The 15221-nt window shown below is 38.9% G+C and overlaps 1 protein-coding gene across 4 annotated transcripts in view; it reads right to left on the bottom strand.

Moving 5' to 3' along the window:
- The window catches only part of LOC108549933 (cordon-bleu protein-like 1), a 71190-nt gene that overhangs the window by 38299 nt on the left and 17670 nt on the right, over positions 1-15221 (bottom strand). For 3 of the 4 annotated variants that reach the window (XM_017903515.1, XM_017903511.1, XM_017903516.1), the window contains exon 1: positions 3562-3734. The exons of the other annotated variant lie outside the window; for it this stretch is intronic. In XM_017903515.1, coding sequence (XP_017759004.1) covers positions 3562-3572 — 11 coding nt within the window. In that variant the 5' untranslated portion in view covers positions 3573-3734. Of the gene's footprint in view, positions 1-3561; positions 3735-15221 lie in introns of those variants that run through there. 4 annotated transcript variants of the gene reach the window in all.

The following is a 15221-nucleotide window of genomic DNA, read 5'->3' as shown; positions in this document are numbered from 1 at the left end:
ATATCTCTGTATTTTATTTGAAAAGCACTCTTAGTCAGTGATAATTTTGTGTGTTTTAATCTGGTCGTGTAAAGCCAAAACATGTGGCCGAAATATATAATCTCTACCCATTTATTTATATTACATTTTGTATCCTGTTATCTTAATATTAATATACATATTCATTAATTTCGCGAGTTACTTGTTTCATCCCACAATAACGTTTTATATCTCCATAAAAATTACGTTGCGTCGAAGATGGTCGTACTGCACGTTCGAGAGAAGAAGGTATAGCGTGTTTACACCCTCACGGCTGCTTAACTCTGCTGACAGGCCCTTGATCATCTGTTACCGTTTTCGGCCAATAGCGATCACTGTCTGTCATCAAGGGAGTGTCGGCGGAGTTAATCAACTATGAGGATATAAACACGTTGTGCCTTCTTTTCTCGAACGTACAGTACATACTGATGATTTTCGTCACTGTTTTCGGCTAATAGCGATCACTGTCTGTCATCAAGGGAGTGTCAACGGATCAATTAGCCGTGAGAATATAAACACGCTGTGACTTCTTTTGTCGAACGCGCCGTACATATTACTTTGTATTTAATCTCTTAAACACGGCTGAAGTTTGCGCGGGACTGTTTCTCTGTACGGCACAGTTTAACGCAAATTACGTGTAAATGATACAGCACTGCACATGTGACGGACAATACTGTTCTAAAAAATTACAGGGATACGGATCGGCATGTTAAAAAGAGCATCTGGTATATTAAGAGTAAATGGCACATTTATTTAAATGAAAAGCAACAATTCATACCTGACGCTGACGTGTCAAAAACAAAGATTGTATATTCTGTCTGTATATTGTTAACACTGTTATAAAACGTTGCGAAGGCAAAACAGTGTGAAACAAAACATATGAAAACGATCAGTTAATGCAAACGGTGAACGAGTGAGCCACTATTGTGTCGCATCGTTCAAGAAGATGACATCCGCGAAAGCCACTATAATAGCGCATCGTGCCTAAGAGGTTAAACGCCGAGTCGTCCCGAAATACTACCATTTATGGAAACATCAGATAGCAGTGACCGAAGGTACAACAAAAATGTATTCTTGGAAACGAAGCCAAAAGATGCCGGATCTATGGAGGCTGCATATAAAATGTTATCTGTGAAAGCGAAAGCGATAAATGGGTGAGTCAGACCTGCTCGATATTATGTTCGAGCTAATTCGAAGACTAATCGCAAATCGACGCAGAAGTCGATGTAGATAATTCGACCATTTCGAGAAGCGGCTATTGCGCGTGACTAATACACGCACTGAGCCGAAAATATGCTCTATTGTTCGGCAGAAATTTGGATCGACTGCGCACCTGGCAAAATAAACAACTTCCGCCAATCGAGATATTCTCTGCCAGCGCGTCGCCCAGAGTATAACTCCGGTATCAGCAACGAAACATGATACCGCCATTATACTGTTCGGTTAATGCGTCCGCTAGTTCTTGGAATTCGCCATGCTGGCGTGCCTAGTGAATCACTTTCTGAAATTTTACACCGATAAAAATATTCCAGATCACTGTAAAATATTCAGTTCTCTCGAGGAACTTCTTGGATACTAAACTAGTATACCTATGTTGTAGGGTACTTGCTACTGTACGTGTATGCGTACGTACACTGCGCCAAGTGTGTAATTTTCATCTATAAATAAAAATTGCTCGTTAACTGATCGTTGTGTAAAAAATGTTTTTGATAAGGATCGAATGATCTCAAGGGGACTATAGGATGATATAGTTAGCCTTTCCCGCAGGTGGACACGTGAAGGTCAACTTTATTTTTTTTTTTTTTTTTTTCAAAATAATCGCGTCATTTTGAATACCTTAATCGATTCAGCTCGTGATTATAAATGAAGATGCATTAAATCACGCGAAATATTATAAGTTTGTGAATTATTCATCTATTATACAAATATTGAAAAACGTTTTTGATAAGGATCGAATTATCTCAAGGGGACTATAGAGTGATATAGTTGACTTTTTCTGCAGGTGGATGGGTAGAGGACACGTGAAGGTCAATTTTGTTTTTTTTAAGTAATCGTGTAATTTTTACTACGCTAATCGATTCCGTTCGTGATTATAAATGGAGATGTATTAAATCACGAGAAATATTATAAGTTTATGAATTATTCATCTATTATACAAATATTGAAAATGAATTAAATGTTTTTGAATGTTTAAAGTGAATAACGAAATTTATTTATGTTGAGTGGTTGAGAGGTTATGTTACGAAAAGGAACGTATCGAGTGGAAATGGTGGAACAAAGTATATGTTTTTTGAACAGACGTACAGTCAGAACTGCCCTGCCTGTTTAAGGCCACGCAGGTTCAGAAAATGGATGACAAAAGACAAAAGGGGGAAAAAGGGACCCCCCTTGTAATTGTGGATAAATTATCTGACATGATTGCAATTTAAAAATTTTTTAAATATCTCTAAATATTAAATATTACTAGTAAACTAGTAATTTTTCGTCACACGTGATCTAGTACCTTTTATTTCCGATAATGAACTGGATCGATTAGTATACTAAAAATGATAATTCCACTAAAAAAGAAATGTAGTTGTCCTTCATATATCCTCTACACGCTCATTTACAAAAAGAGTAATTATATCTTCTTATAGCCTCCGGGAATTATCCAATTTTCATCGAAAACATTTTTCATGCAGCGAGCAATTACCGATTAATATTCATCTACAGATTAAAATTGGACACCCTGTACACGCGCTTGATATGTGGTCCATTGACATCGCATATAAAAGAGAAAGTTGCGAATACCATTATCTCTCACAGCTTCGTCATAATGGTCCATGGTAGACCATACTCAGTGCTCCTTCGTTAATTAACACTCAGCGATGCCTTTCCAATGATCCGCTATTACTTCATTAGAAATGGCACCAATTTGAAAAATAGTACTTTCAAAAATGGCACCTGGAATATATGGTATATACAATCGAGTGATACAACCAGGTCGTAAATTAACGTATCAAGCAACAGCCCCGGTTCAGTGCGGGCAGTGTTGACGTTACCGGTGTCGAGGACCACATGCAACCAGTTCTAGGCAGTAAACCGTCGAATAAAATGAAAAGGAACAGTGGATTAACTTTTAATCCCAGTGCGGATCGCTTATTACTAGCTACTGCCAATTTACTACCACTAAATTTCGGTGTACCGAGTAATTAAAAGAAATTCTTCGCAGGCCGCTGTCAGCAATTTACTCCGATGCGGGAATCCATTTTGAATCGACTTCGCACGGCATCTAAATGACTTCTGAGTCTGGTATCTCACCCAAATATTTCGAATTGTTTCGGAAGTCGGGACAATCGTGGTTTTTCATTGGGCTGATTTTACGACCTTGCTATATGGCTCAAAGCGACTGTACCCATAATGGTACTTCTAGCGTAACCACCAAGAATGCTGTGAAGACACCACTGTTGTACATCCACGCGTAAAAAGTTTCCCGAGTTAGCAAGTATAATGGTGGCGATAAAAGGAATAAGAAAATGAATAAGAACAAAGGAGCACGTGTACCGTGAATCCATGAAACGTTAGGCCATTCGCCAGGCATCCGTCTCTCGGATGGCTGTGCAGCTGAAGAGATAGAAGAAAAAAGGAAGCAAGACGGAATTCGTTACGAGAAAACCGTAATCTTACGTAGAATAATCGCAGAGCACCGCTCGAAAACGCGAAATAAACTCGCGGCAAGGCTGACTCCCACTGAACACACAGGTAGGTTGGTTTCAGTGTCGCGACGAGACTCGGAGTCCGATTGCATCACAACGCGATTGCAAAACCCGACCAGCAGCCTTGCAATGCCACCGCCTTCTTTTTTCCTTCCGCTCATTTTGTCTCCGATTTGGGTCTTGTGAGGTCGGCTATGAATGCTATTCGAGTAGACCAGGTCCATGTCCCATACTTCCCTCTGTCCCTATGACTAACAGGGAAAGACCAGTGCTATTGACATAATAGTTCGCCATCGCGCAGATTCTTTCACTTTTTGATATAATATTACATTTATACTAGAAACAGGTCGTGTAATATTTATTAAATTTCGAGGAATTAAATCTAACCCAGACCTAACCTCTAAGATTATATTAACTTATATATCTTTGGAGTTGTACAGGGTGTCTCAGCAACAGTAGTACAACCGGAAAGGGGTGGGAAAATTCTACGTAAAACAACAAATTGAAAATAAAGAATAACATTTTTTCATTCGAAGCTTCATTATCGAGAAAATTGACTTTGAATATTCACCGAGTACGCGTGCACTTAGCAATGGCTCAGATGGATATTCTCGGTGAGTATTCAAAGTCAATTTTCTCGATAATGAAGCTTCGAATGAAAAAATTTTATTCTTTATTTTCAATTTGTTTTTTTACATAGAATTTTCCCACCCCTTTCCGGTTGTACTACTGTTGCTGGGACACCCTGTACAACTCCAAAGATATATAAGTTAATATAATCTTAGAGGTTAGGTCTGGGTTAGATTTAATTCCTCGAAATTAAATATCCCTGCAGGCTATACTACCATTGCTGGGACACCCTGTATATGCATATATCTTTAAGTTATTCGTTTATCACTGTATTCTATATTACTGTACCATTATGTTGATATTAAATAGTCTGTAATATCTACCTATTACCACTGCTTAATTTTTAAATCATGATGAGGAACTATGATTAATTACGACAGGTTAAAAGCAAAAAAAATTCTGGTGATTTTTAAATACGTTGTACAAATGAAGATTTGGAACGACTTTTTCCTCCGTACATATGCAATATTTGGAAAAACTTTAGACAATCATAGGAAGTTAACCTAAACCGGACCTAACCTAAATCATTTCTTTGTCCAAATTTTTGAATACATGTTTGAAGATGTTTTTGATTAGAGAATGGTTCAGATGAGAATGTTTATAGTTTAAATTAGGATATTATTAGAGTTTGCATTATTCGATACTAATATTATCCTAGTGACTTTTTCGGTAACTTTTCTTTCGTAAGTTTATATTTTATCTACGCTTCACTTTTCAGCTCCGAATGATGCATCGAATACCACAGACGTGGAAGATGAAGAATGCGTCCTCGAAGTGTGTCTAGAAGAAGGTCACTGACGAGTGTCATCACCTGTTCTGCGCATGTTTCATCCTTAAGCGACCTTAAACGTAATTGTCGTTCTAGTGGCACAAATCGATCTATAGTATTATTTGCGCACGATCAGGATCGTAGAGAGGGATAATTTATTCCAGCTGCTGCGCAGCACACCATTTTGTAACCTGTGTTTACAGTTTAGCATACAAATAGATCTAGTTTCTAAACGCTGTTGCAATTATTTTCTTACCATCTTTGTCCTTTTTCCTCTTTACGTAACCATAATATCTCTAATATTCGATTAATTTTAGCCTATAGAATGTCGAACCAAAATTCTCACTAAACATGCAAGAGTCGAAGACAAATCTAGTAACCTTGGGGAAATCTGATACGACTTTAATGTCTAAGAAATTACATAGGGGAAACCGATTATTCCGTAAGAGCAAGACGAAAATAAATAGACGGTAGATGACACACGACAATAAAAGTTCCTATACCAGGAAAGAAAGCATTACACAACATCGTAAATCCCAGTGTACAAGTCAGCTTATAGGTTCGACGAATAATTGCGTACATCGCTTCCTACTGGCGGAAGCTATTTTAATTAGAAATTTTTCTTCGAGTTTTGCATTCTACCTTCGTGCAGGTTGAACGTTGTGAATCATGAATTTGAATACATGAAAATGCAAAACGGAGGAAGCTTTTTAGAGGACGAAATTAATAACGACGCAACCACCAATGATTACTAATGTGCAATTAACGTTGGCAAAAAATGACATATGTTTACTACGTACACTCAAAGTAATTGCTAATAACCGACGATTAATTTATTCCGAATTCTAATCGCCTATTACGCCATATTTAACAACTTCGCTCATAAGAAGAAAAAATAAAATTCAGACAGTTATTTTCCACCGATAAGATTTCACGTTTACTGCATGCTTCTTTTTTTTGCAAATCCTCCGAGCGAGGATGAGGAAAATGGCGGAGAAGTGAAGGAATACCTGGGAATAATTTGAGATGTTCCAGGTATAGGAGAAAATCAACTAGGGACTAAAAAGCGAGATAAAGCTCGTGGCTGCTGCAGAAAAACGTCGACTCGATTCATGAGAACGAAACCAGAGGAACCCTCAAGCGCGCCCCTTTCTTTCCTTTTCTCAGTTTCTTCCAGGGGAACATAAACTGCGAACGCCCTTGCCAAGAATGCAATCTCCGATCTCTCCAGGCTCGTTTCAATGCTTCGCCATGCTTGTATGCAGATGCGTGTGCGCACGCACACCAGTCATACCAACAGTAGAACGTATCACGTAACAATATTACATAGTCTCTTTTTCTTGCCGAGCAAAAACAAGCTACTAATATTTTTATCCTTGTAAATCATGATGGAACATCCATAACATAATTACGTGTACTTATTCGAACGCTTTCTCACAGAGCAAATAGCAAATTACTATTAATTGAAATATACTATCTGAACCTAATTAACCTTCTGCATTCGAGGATTTTTTCGTTACAGAAAAATAATAATTCCAAGACTTTTTGCCATAAGACGACGATGTTTTTAAAACGATAAATAAGAAATCGTATGCAAAAGCGCGAAATTATTGTTACTTAGACATTATACGCATCGTTGGGTAATTTTAAATTTGATATATTAATTAACATCGATCTTTAGAATCTGATTATTGAAATTGATTCTGCTGTTCTGAGCACTCCTGTTGGAAATGTAAAACACTGGTATGTAATGAAATATTATCATATAAATGTTCATCTATCTTTTTGTGTCTCTCGTTGTTATATCCTTTGCTAGAGGGGAGGGTGGTAAAAGAGATTGGAGGAATACATATAAAATTGCAGAAGACATATAAAATAGACATATAAAGATGAAATAAAATAGACATAAAATATATGTATAAAGCAGGAGGGAAGAACAGGAAAATCAGTAAAGAAGAATACTAGAAGCTAATAGAAAATAGTTTCTACTTTTAGTTCCTGCAAGAAGACTGAAAGATCGACAAGGACACAAAGGGTACAAGGGTAGATTATAAGATGATAAGCTTACTCAAGAGACTATAAATCAAGAGGATAAATCAATTTTATAAGATGTAGTTATTAATAACTAGTTATAGAGTTAGAAATAAGAAAGAAGAATGTAAAAAGTTATGCATTGGAAACTGGAAGCCATCTTAAGTCGTCTATGCAAGGATTATAATCAATAAAATTATATCCTTTACTACCAAAACATCATTTTAAAAATTCTAAACCTAAAACAGAGAGAGAACATACCAAGTAACAAAAATCTGGCTATACATATTAAGATCCTGTTTCAGGATGCAACAAAGTGACAAAGCTATACATTGGACTATAATAAATAAATAAAATAAATAAATAAAATTATATCTTTTGGTACCGAAACATCATTTTCAAAATTCTAAACCTAAAGCATATAAAGAAGACACCGAGTAACCAAGATCTGGCTATACATATTAAGATCTTATTGCAGGATGCAACAGAGTATCCTGGTAACCGGTTACTAACATAAGAGTCGAACAAAAACACTTCTTATAGACGAATACTTGCACGTTATAGAGAAGAATGGAAGCAGCGAAAAGCTGCGTGGTTCGTAATGGTTTATAAAAGGCAGCTCAAAAAATACTTGAAGAATGATTAGGAGCATGAATTCATCCGCAGTAGGAAGTGATCTCATATCCATTTGTGTCACGATCGGCAAGACTAAAGAGGATTACGAGGAGGAAGGAGAATGTCTGTCGTCACCAAAAGAACACGTGCGAATATTTTTTACTAGCGGGACATCCCAGATTCTTTTTAGAAGAAGTAACGATGACGCTGATGTGCTCATTGCGAAGATGTCTCATCAGAGTCACACCTATCCTCGTTCCAGCCTTTCCCCTTAATCACCAGGTCCCTCTGTGCAGCCTCCATTTTCCCAGAATCTGGGAAACTTCGACTCCGCTAGAACAAGAAAGAAGTATATCACCTTGTCCGAATAAAACTCCAAATCAAAACTGATAAGAGCGTCCAACTATGGAGAGCTGTAGCGGATACCGCTGTCAGGGAAAAAATGGAACTGTCCAGACGTGATTGATCTTCCTGTACAACGCATCAGTCTAACATTCTTGGCCACGGTGTAAGGAAAGACCGGTGTATCGATTCTTTCTTCTCCAGCGAGTTAATTGCAGCCTAGACTCTGCTGAATCGACCAGGAGCGGTCATTCATGCGACCAGGGAATTCGAAGAAGACTTTAACGACACAAGGAACCTCTCTGGTCAACACAATTGACCATCGTGACAACGTTGAACTTGCCAGAGGAGGATCGAGTTGCCACTAACTGGGGCAATCGACGTAACTCGAGGAATAATCGTGTTAATCGTCTGGGATAATTCAGAAATGCTCTGATAAACTCGACTGCTCCCTGCAAATGCTCGATGATTTAAGGCGAAATTTAATAAGTAACAGCCTAACCAGGTAATTTCGTACACCCGTGAAACCTGTAATATCACAGAATGCTAAATCATGAACCACGATCGATTTTTCACAGCAGTCTTCCACTTATATACAAGGTATAACTCAGGTTCACTTGGAACACGGTACCAAACCAGTGCCATGCGAGAAACCTGATCTCAACGCTGGCCATTATCGCGAATTTGTTATTGTAATTATCCACTCGCTCGAATGACATGGCTGTAACCCTAGGAAAAAGGACGGAGTTAGATTCTTGACTCCAGGGAACAGATGAGATCTCGTCGTTCCATGACACCCAGTATAGGCGGCCACGTGTACGGGATCTCGAAGCTTTCTTCGCGGAAGAGAAGTTCGCTCCGCGAAGTGTATAAGGTCACGCCAGGGAACGTGTACGGGGCACACAGCTCACCTGACGGGATCGTGTTTCATCCTGTGCGCAGTGTGTTACCGTACGAGCCCGCGGACGATCGTTACATCTTACGTTATTCTACGCGCGACGTGTTACGTGTCCGCGGAGCGTTAGCTACGAGCTGAACGCGTCACGGAACGACCTTACGATTCAATTTCTCTTCTCGGCTCCGAGGAACGGGACCAGGGTTCTTTATGTAACCAATTGCTTCCTCTGGACCGCTAGCCTGACTCTCCGGGATCTTTGACTTTTCTAGAATCCACTCGGCTGCATCTCCAGAACCCGTCTATTCGCTACCATATAAAGGAGAATGTTAAAAAAGGGTCATTTTTGACATCGCTTGGAAATGAGTAATTCCTCTGCAAGGAACGAACAATTCCATTATCGCTTTGCCGAGAAACGACGGAAAGTTGTCAAAATGAGTCGAAATATGTGAAAACGAGACTAATCGAACATACTCGAGCAACATGTTTCGTCTTCCTCTTCATTTACAATTTTGTAGGGGGTCCCTTCGCGTTTGCTGTTGTAGTTCGGTCGCAGGTATGCTCAATGTGATTGGTGGTGCTAGAAGGGACGCAAGGGGAAAGGCAGGGATGCGTTTCGCCCTGGACTGGATTACTAGTGGATTCATCAGTAAGACTACCTAGCAAGCCTTGACTTAGATGGGGATAATATTGGAAGTTTGGAAATTGTATGTATAGGAAATTGAGGGTTTACTGAGGACTTGCGAACCTCCTTTAAGTAGGAATCCGTCTATTGGCGAGGGTGAGAATAATGTCGCCAAAATTTATTTACAATTATTTGTTTTCATGAGCGAAAAATTAATAGAAAATAAAATATAAATTGGAAATAAAACTATTAATTACAGACAGGATAGACCCTGGGCCTCCAGCGAAAGAATTTTCGGATGTCGCCATTAGGCCATACTTGGCGACACTTGATAACTATATAAATATATCAAAAACTATTTAGTTGCCCTTATAACGATTCATTTTCTTGGACTGGATGACTTAAATCTACAAACTTGCAAAGTTTGAACTAAATCAATGACCGATTAATTAATCAATTAGTTATATGGACGGTTATATAGTAGATATTTAGAGACTATCAGAAATCCAAAAATAATGCATCAATTCTAAATGAACCGTTGTTAGAAGCTGATTCATTCAATCAATTTGAAGGGCACGATGTTTTCCTCGTGGATTGTAGTTTCTGAGATTCTCTGGAAGAAGTCACGAGAAGAGAATTCATTGCTAAAATGCCATCATTTGCAGATGGACTTTGGGAACCATTGACAGTTGAATAAGCCAATCAATCACGACTCGTTACAAAAGATTGGTTTATGGTCGAAGCAATTAACGGACGCATAAAAAGCTGTTTTATAAATGTACCCAAAATATTACATTATCCACCTTATTCCATGACTTCAAAATAGCTTGTGCCATTTTAAACGCTATGTTTCATCCAATACATGCCTCTGACTTTGATCGCTTAATTATAGACAGGATTTTGCAATATTCGAACCGGATTAATTCTTTGGGACAACTGGTACATACAGAAAACATGAACACAAGACGAGCAGATTTCTAACGTATAGAAGTCGTACAATTAGAATCTTACCAACGTTGAGTTACGAGGATCTATGCTTATATAAAACAGAGAGTTTGATTTCCAAATTGCAACACCATCGTATCGCATAGATTATCAAAAGATTGTAACACCATGGTATCGCATAGATTATCAAAAGATTGCAACACCATGGTATCGCATGGATTATCAAAAATACCGAATCGCCGTAGAACGAAATAATTGCATTTTACTGAAAACGAAACTGCGTCCACGGCATTCGAATACTTGGAAATATTTTGTATTCATATTAATAGATAAAAGTAAAGTCGAACTGGAAGCCGTTCTTGCACACACGTGTGAATGCAAAGTTGGGGAATGCGTTGTTGGGTGTTGTTCCCATGTAGCAATGCTTATATGGTATTTCGGCTTTGCTCGATTCAAACCTTTGGTTCATTTGCCAGCTGAGATCCTCGCTAATTATTTCGAAGATGGTTCAATATCCGAAGAGGAAGACGACGAAACATGACGCTCGTGTATGTTCATCAGTCTTATTTTCACATATTCGACTTATTCTTGACAATTTTCCCATCGTTTCTCGGCAAAGTGATACAGGAATTTTTTGTTTCCAAACGATGCCAAAAATGGCCTTTTCTTAACATCCTCTTTTGCCAGAACAATGGAATTTTTGCTGCTACCATAAGTATAATTGAAACTAAAAAGATAAAGTACACGATAATCTAATCCAAGTTTAATTATACAGGCAAGGTGTGTAAGAAGGATTACTACCTTTCTTCCGGGAATTCTCGTTTCAGGAAACGATCAGGATCATCGACACGCTCAAGGGTCGCGTAAAAAGCCGTGTTAGCTTTAACGCCAGGATAATTACGTGTTCGACGATTATTCGCGGCTCGAGGCACTGGAAAGAACAGCATTCGCGTGGAAATTGGTTTTTCGTGAAGCAAATAGAGCGCCGAATGTTTTTCGCCGAGGTCGTAGATCTACGATGCGGCCGGGAGTGGGGATGACTCGGAGTGGGGGAACGCGAGGGACGGGGTTGCGTGCAACTAGCGAAACGGACTCGACACGCGTGCATTAATAATCCTCGTGGAACGAGTAAGAGAAAAAGAGAAGTCGATTTACCGTCAGGTGAACCGGGATGTAAACAGGATGCCGCAGCGAAAGAGGATATCGCGAGGACACGTCGCGGACTGGCAAGGTCGTTGCCATCGGAGATTCCAGGCTGCGACTCTCCGCAGCTGTACTTCGCTTGGGAAGTATTCTCTAGCCTCGAATCACTCTGGTATTAATACGACAAATTTAAACTTCGCTTAAAAAATTTCAAAATCTACGCCTGTGCAATATTTCATTTCTCATTCGCCCCTAGATTATACGCCAATTCTTAAAGTTAGTTTAAGGTTAAGTTTCCTAAAGTTATTTTAGAAACTAATAGGGTTTAATGAAATTAATGTGAATAAGTTATATCTTTACTGTAAGTATGACTATGAACACAGAGCTGCATATACTGAATCAGTTTTGAAAAAAGCATGTACGATTTTGAATAATCGCATAGATGTATGCAAGTATAATTTTTTCAACCTTGGCTGAGATGTAAAGACAGTGTTGTAATAAATGAAGAAAATTGCATAAAATAATCGATACACCTATTTATTGTAACGATTGATATAATTATTTCGCTAAGAAAAAGAAAATTATCGCTACTAGATGTGAACCCAAGATCGAGTATTGGCATTCTTTTATTCCTGACACTATTTTTTTTTTTTTTTTTTTTGTAACATACGTTTATTAAAGCTTTTGAATATATACAGAAGAATTAACAAAAGAAACAAAATTTTTAACAAGAGTCCTTAAACGTATAAACTGGAAGTATTGATTAATTTAATCTTATAAATTAAAGATCCTGCGCCAGAGTACTGCACTTCAGGGGTAGATTCACTTACTAGTAAATGGGGAATTAGTAAGTTATAAGAACTTAATCTATGATATAGGAAATAAATATAGAATAAGAAGAAAAAAACTATATTGGTCTGTCTGTGGGAAAAGAGGGAGGGAAAGAAAAGGGAGAAAAAGAAGAACAAGGTGGGGGTAATTTCTTGCTACTATGCTACAGATGTTATTACGATTGATCCAATATCTGCAGCAAGAGTTTCTAATTTTATTGAAACCGTTGAGAATCGGATGTGAAGTTTTCCTTGTATTTTCTAATATGGATTCATCGTAACTTCTGAGATAACCATCTGCCATTTTCTTGGCTACGCACGTTGCAGCAGCAGTGGTGCAATTAGAAATCGTTTTGCCAGGTCTATGCAGCGTTTCAGGATTGCCAATTACGATTGACAAAGAGATAAATACGTGAGAATCCGCGACCGTGTTTGAAAACGAGCCTGAATATGTCGAACAGGGTCACCGGTGCGAGGAGAAACGTTTTTAACTGTATTTAGATCGTCCATCCTACACGTCGATATCTCCCGACCGATGAAAAAAGTCTCGCCTACCCGACAGATCACCTTAATTAAAACCGTGTTTCCATGTAACGCGAGTTTTAAGGTCAGATCGAAACTCGCACGGGAAAACGAGCATCGCGAAAAGGATGTCACGAGGATATGTCAGAGTAGCAAGGTCGTTGTCACTCGGCACCCCAGGTTGTTCACATTCAAGGACCTTTCCACTCGTGTTTTATATACATACAGCACGACTGTATCGATTCTAGCACGAGGAGCAAAGGTAAGTAAGCCGAGAGGATCGTGGATCTTTTGGAACCGGGTCAAACTAATCCGATACTTCCTTAGAAAATGAGAAATGTGACTACGTTGCGTGAGATACAAAGTTGTTCACTAGATTCTAGTTACTTTCTCTCACCGCTAGTTCTTTTTTCTTCTTTCTTCTTCAGACACCGAACGCAAGTTATAACAATGCGATGAAACAGATCACTGAACCTGACTTGCGATCTACTTAAACCAAATTTTTCCTAAAATGATATACTTTGGTTCAACGCTAGGGTTACCTAGCGTCAGCTTGTAGTATCCGCCTATATTGAAGATATAAATAAATAACAATAATTAAAGCGACACGATGAAACTATGTTTTTATTCGAATAAAAGTCGAAATTAACTTTGCCAAAATTAATTGCGTGTTTTCACTAACTGGAAACATAAAACGGGTATTCCCGTATACCTGCCATTTTGACTCGTTTGGTACCTCGGACGTTAACACGTTGGAAGTTAGCGTTAAAAAACAAATTAATGAAGTATCTATTAAGAATACATCGAGAAACATTCTTAAAAATATTTCTCCTTGAGGTCGCTTTATTTTCAACCTGAAAAAACTTTCAATGTCACTTAAGGTCGTCTCGAGCCTTATACAGAACGACCAGCGCGATAAACGTAAACTAACCTTCAAAATTGATACTCGCCAAGGATTCGAGATTTCTGTTGCAAACAAAATCGCGAGAGGAAGGCTTTTCAGTGCTCGTTCGAGTGTAACAACAGACTGAAATATCGAATAAAGTGGTCCGAATGGACATCTTGCGTGACTCGCGCGTGTTGTCGCCAGGGCGCACGCGCCATTAGTCAGCTCCATCGGGTGCCATCTGTTGAATTTCCGATCGACATTCGAACAACCCTGCGCTGTGTAAATTTCCGTGCATGCGTCGGTCGTTCTTCGTTGAACGTTTAATCAAAATTTCCGTGGCTACCCAAAGCTCATTAACAGCGACGTTGCTCACCCATTAATACAAATCAGCCTTAATACAAATCGATCTCCCGATGGATGGGCGTGTACAGGTGCTCTAATCATGGCCGTTTATCTCGGGCAGTCGAGGAAATTAGTTATTCTTGATGCATGTCCTTTTTCTCTCGCACTCAAATCGATTCCCTAATGTTACACTGTCTTCTCTGTAGATATCGAGCCGCAGTTATCGCGATCACGCGGTATCGCATGGGATTCTGAAAATAATATACGCGGGGCACTAAATCAAGTTGAATAGTCGTATCAAGGCGGATTCTCACGTGTCAAATGAAATACGCACGCCTTCACGGTCTCTGCTCGACTCTGATAAGGCAATTATTTCCATTCGACAGGCGGTGACACACTTTTGCCAGCCGATCATCCTGAAATATCGCTCTTTTTCCACGCTGACTTTCGTGAAACTTTCTCGAGGAGATCCGATGCATTTTTATGAACCATGCTGCTGCTCAGGATTCAATGACCGTCGTCGAGTGAGTCTCAAGTACCTGACGCAGGCTGCAGGACTATGGCGTCCAGATTTCTTGCCAAGAATCATCTTTTCACGCTAGAACTACCCGTAATGTGTATTTAAACGTAATATACATGTGCAACGATAATTAAGGTGACAGGATGAAAGTAAACGGGTATATGCAATTATATACAACGGAAACAAAGAATCCAAAAGCAATAATTTTGTATCATTCTATACAAATATCCATATGGACAGAGTGTCCCAAAATCCACGCAAGCTTTTAATTTTGCACCATTTGCACAGTAAAGTGCCGCCAACGAAGAAGAAAATGACAGCTGACAATCCCTTTCCTTGTTTCCACGTGATTTTTATTGGAATAGGTCTTTATACCTCTTTTAATCTCGTGTCTTTATTATTCAACATGT

This window comes from Eufriesea mexicana, unplaced genomic scaffold (genome assembly GCF_001483705.2).
Source record: "Eufriesea mexicana isolate 0111107269 unplaced genomic scaffold, ASM148370v2 scaffold2340, whole genome shotgun sequence".
NCBI classification, from domain to species: domain Eukaryota; kingdom Metazoa; phylum Arthropoda; class Insecta; order Hymenoptera; family Apidae; genus Eufriesea; species Eufriesea mexicana.
Note: the sequence above shows the minus strand (reverse complement) of the source record. Positions and strands in the feature narration are given on the sequence as shown.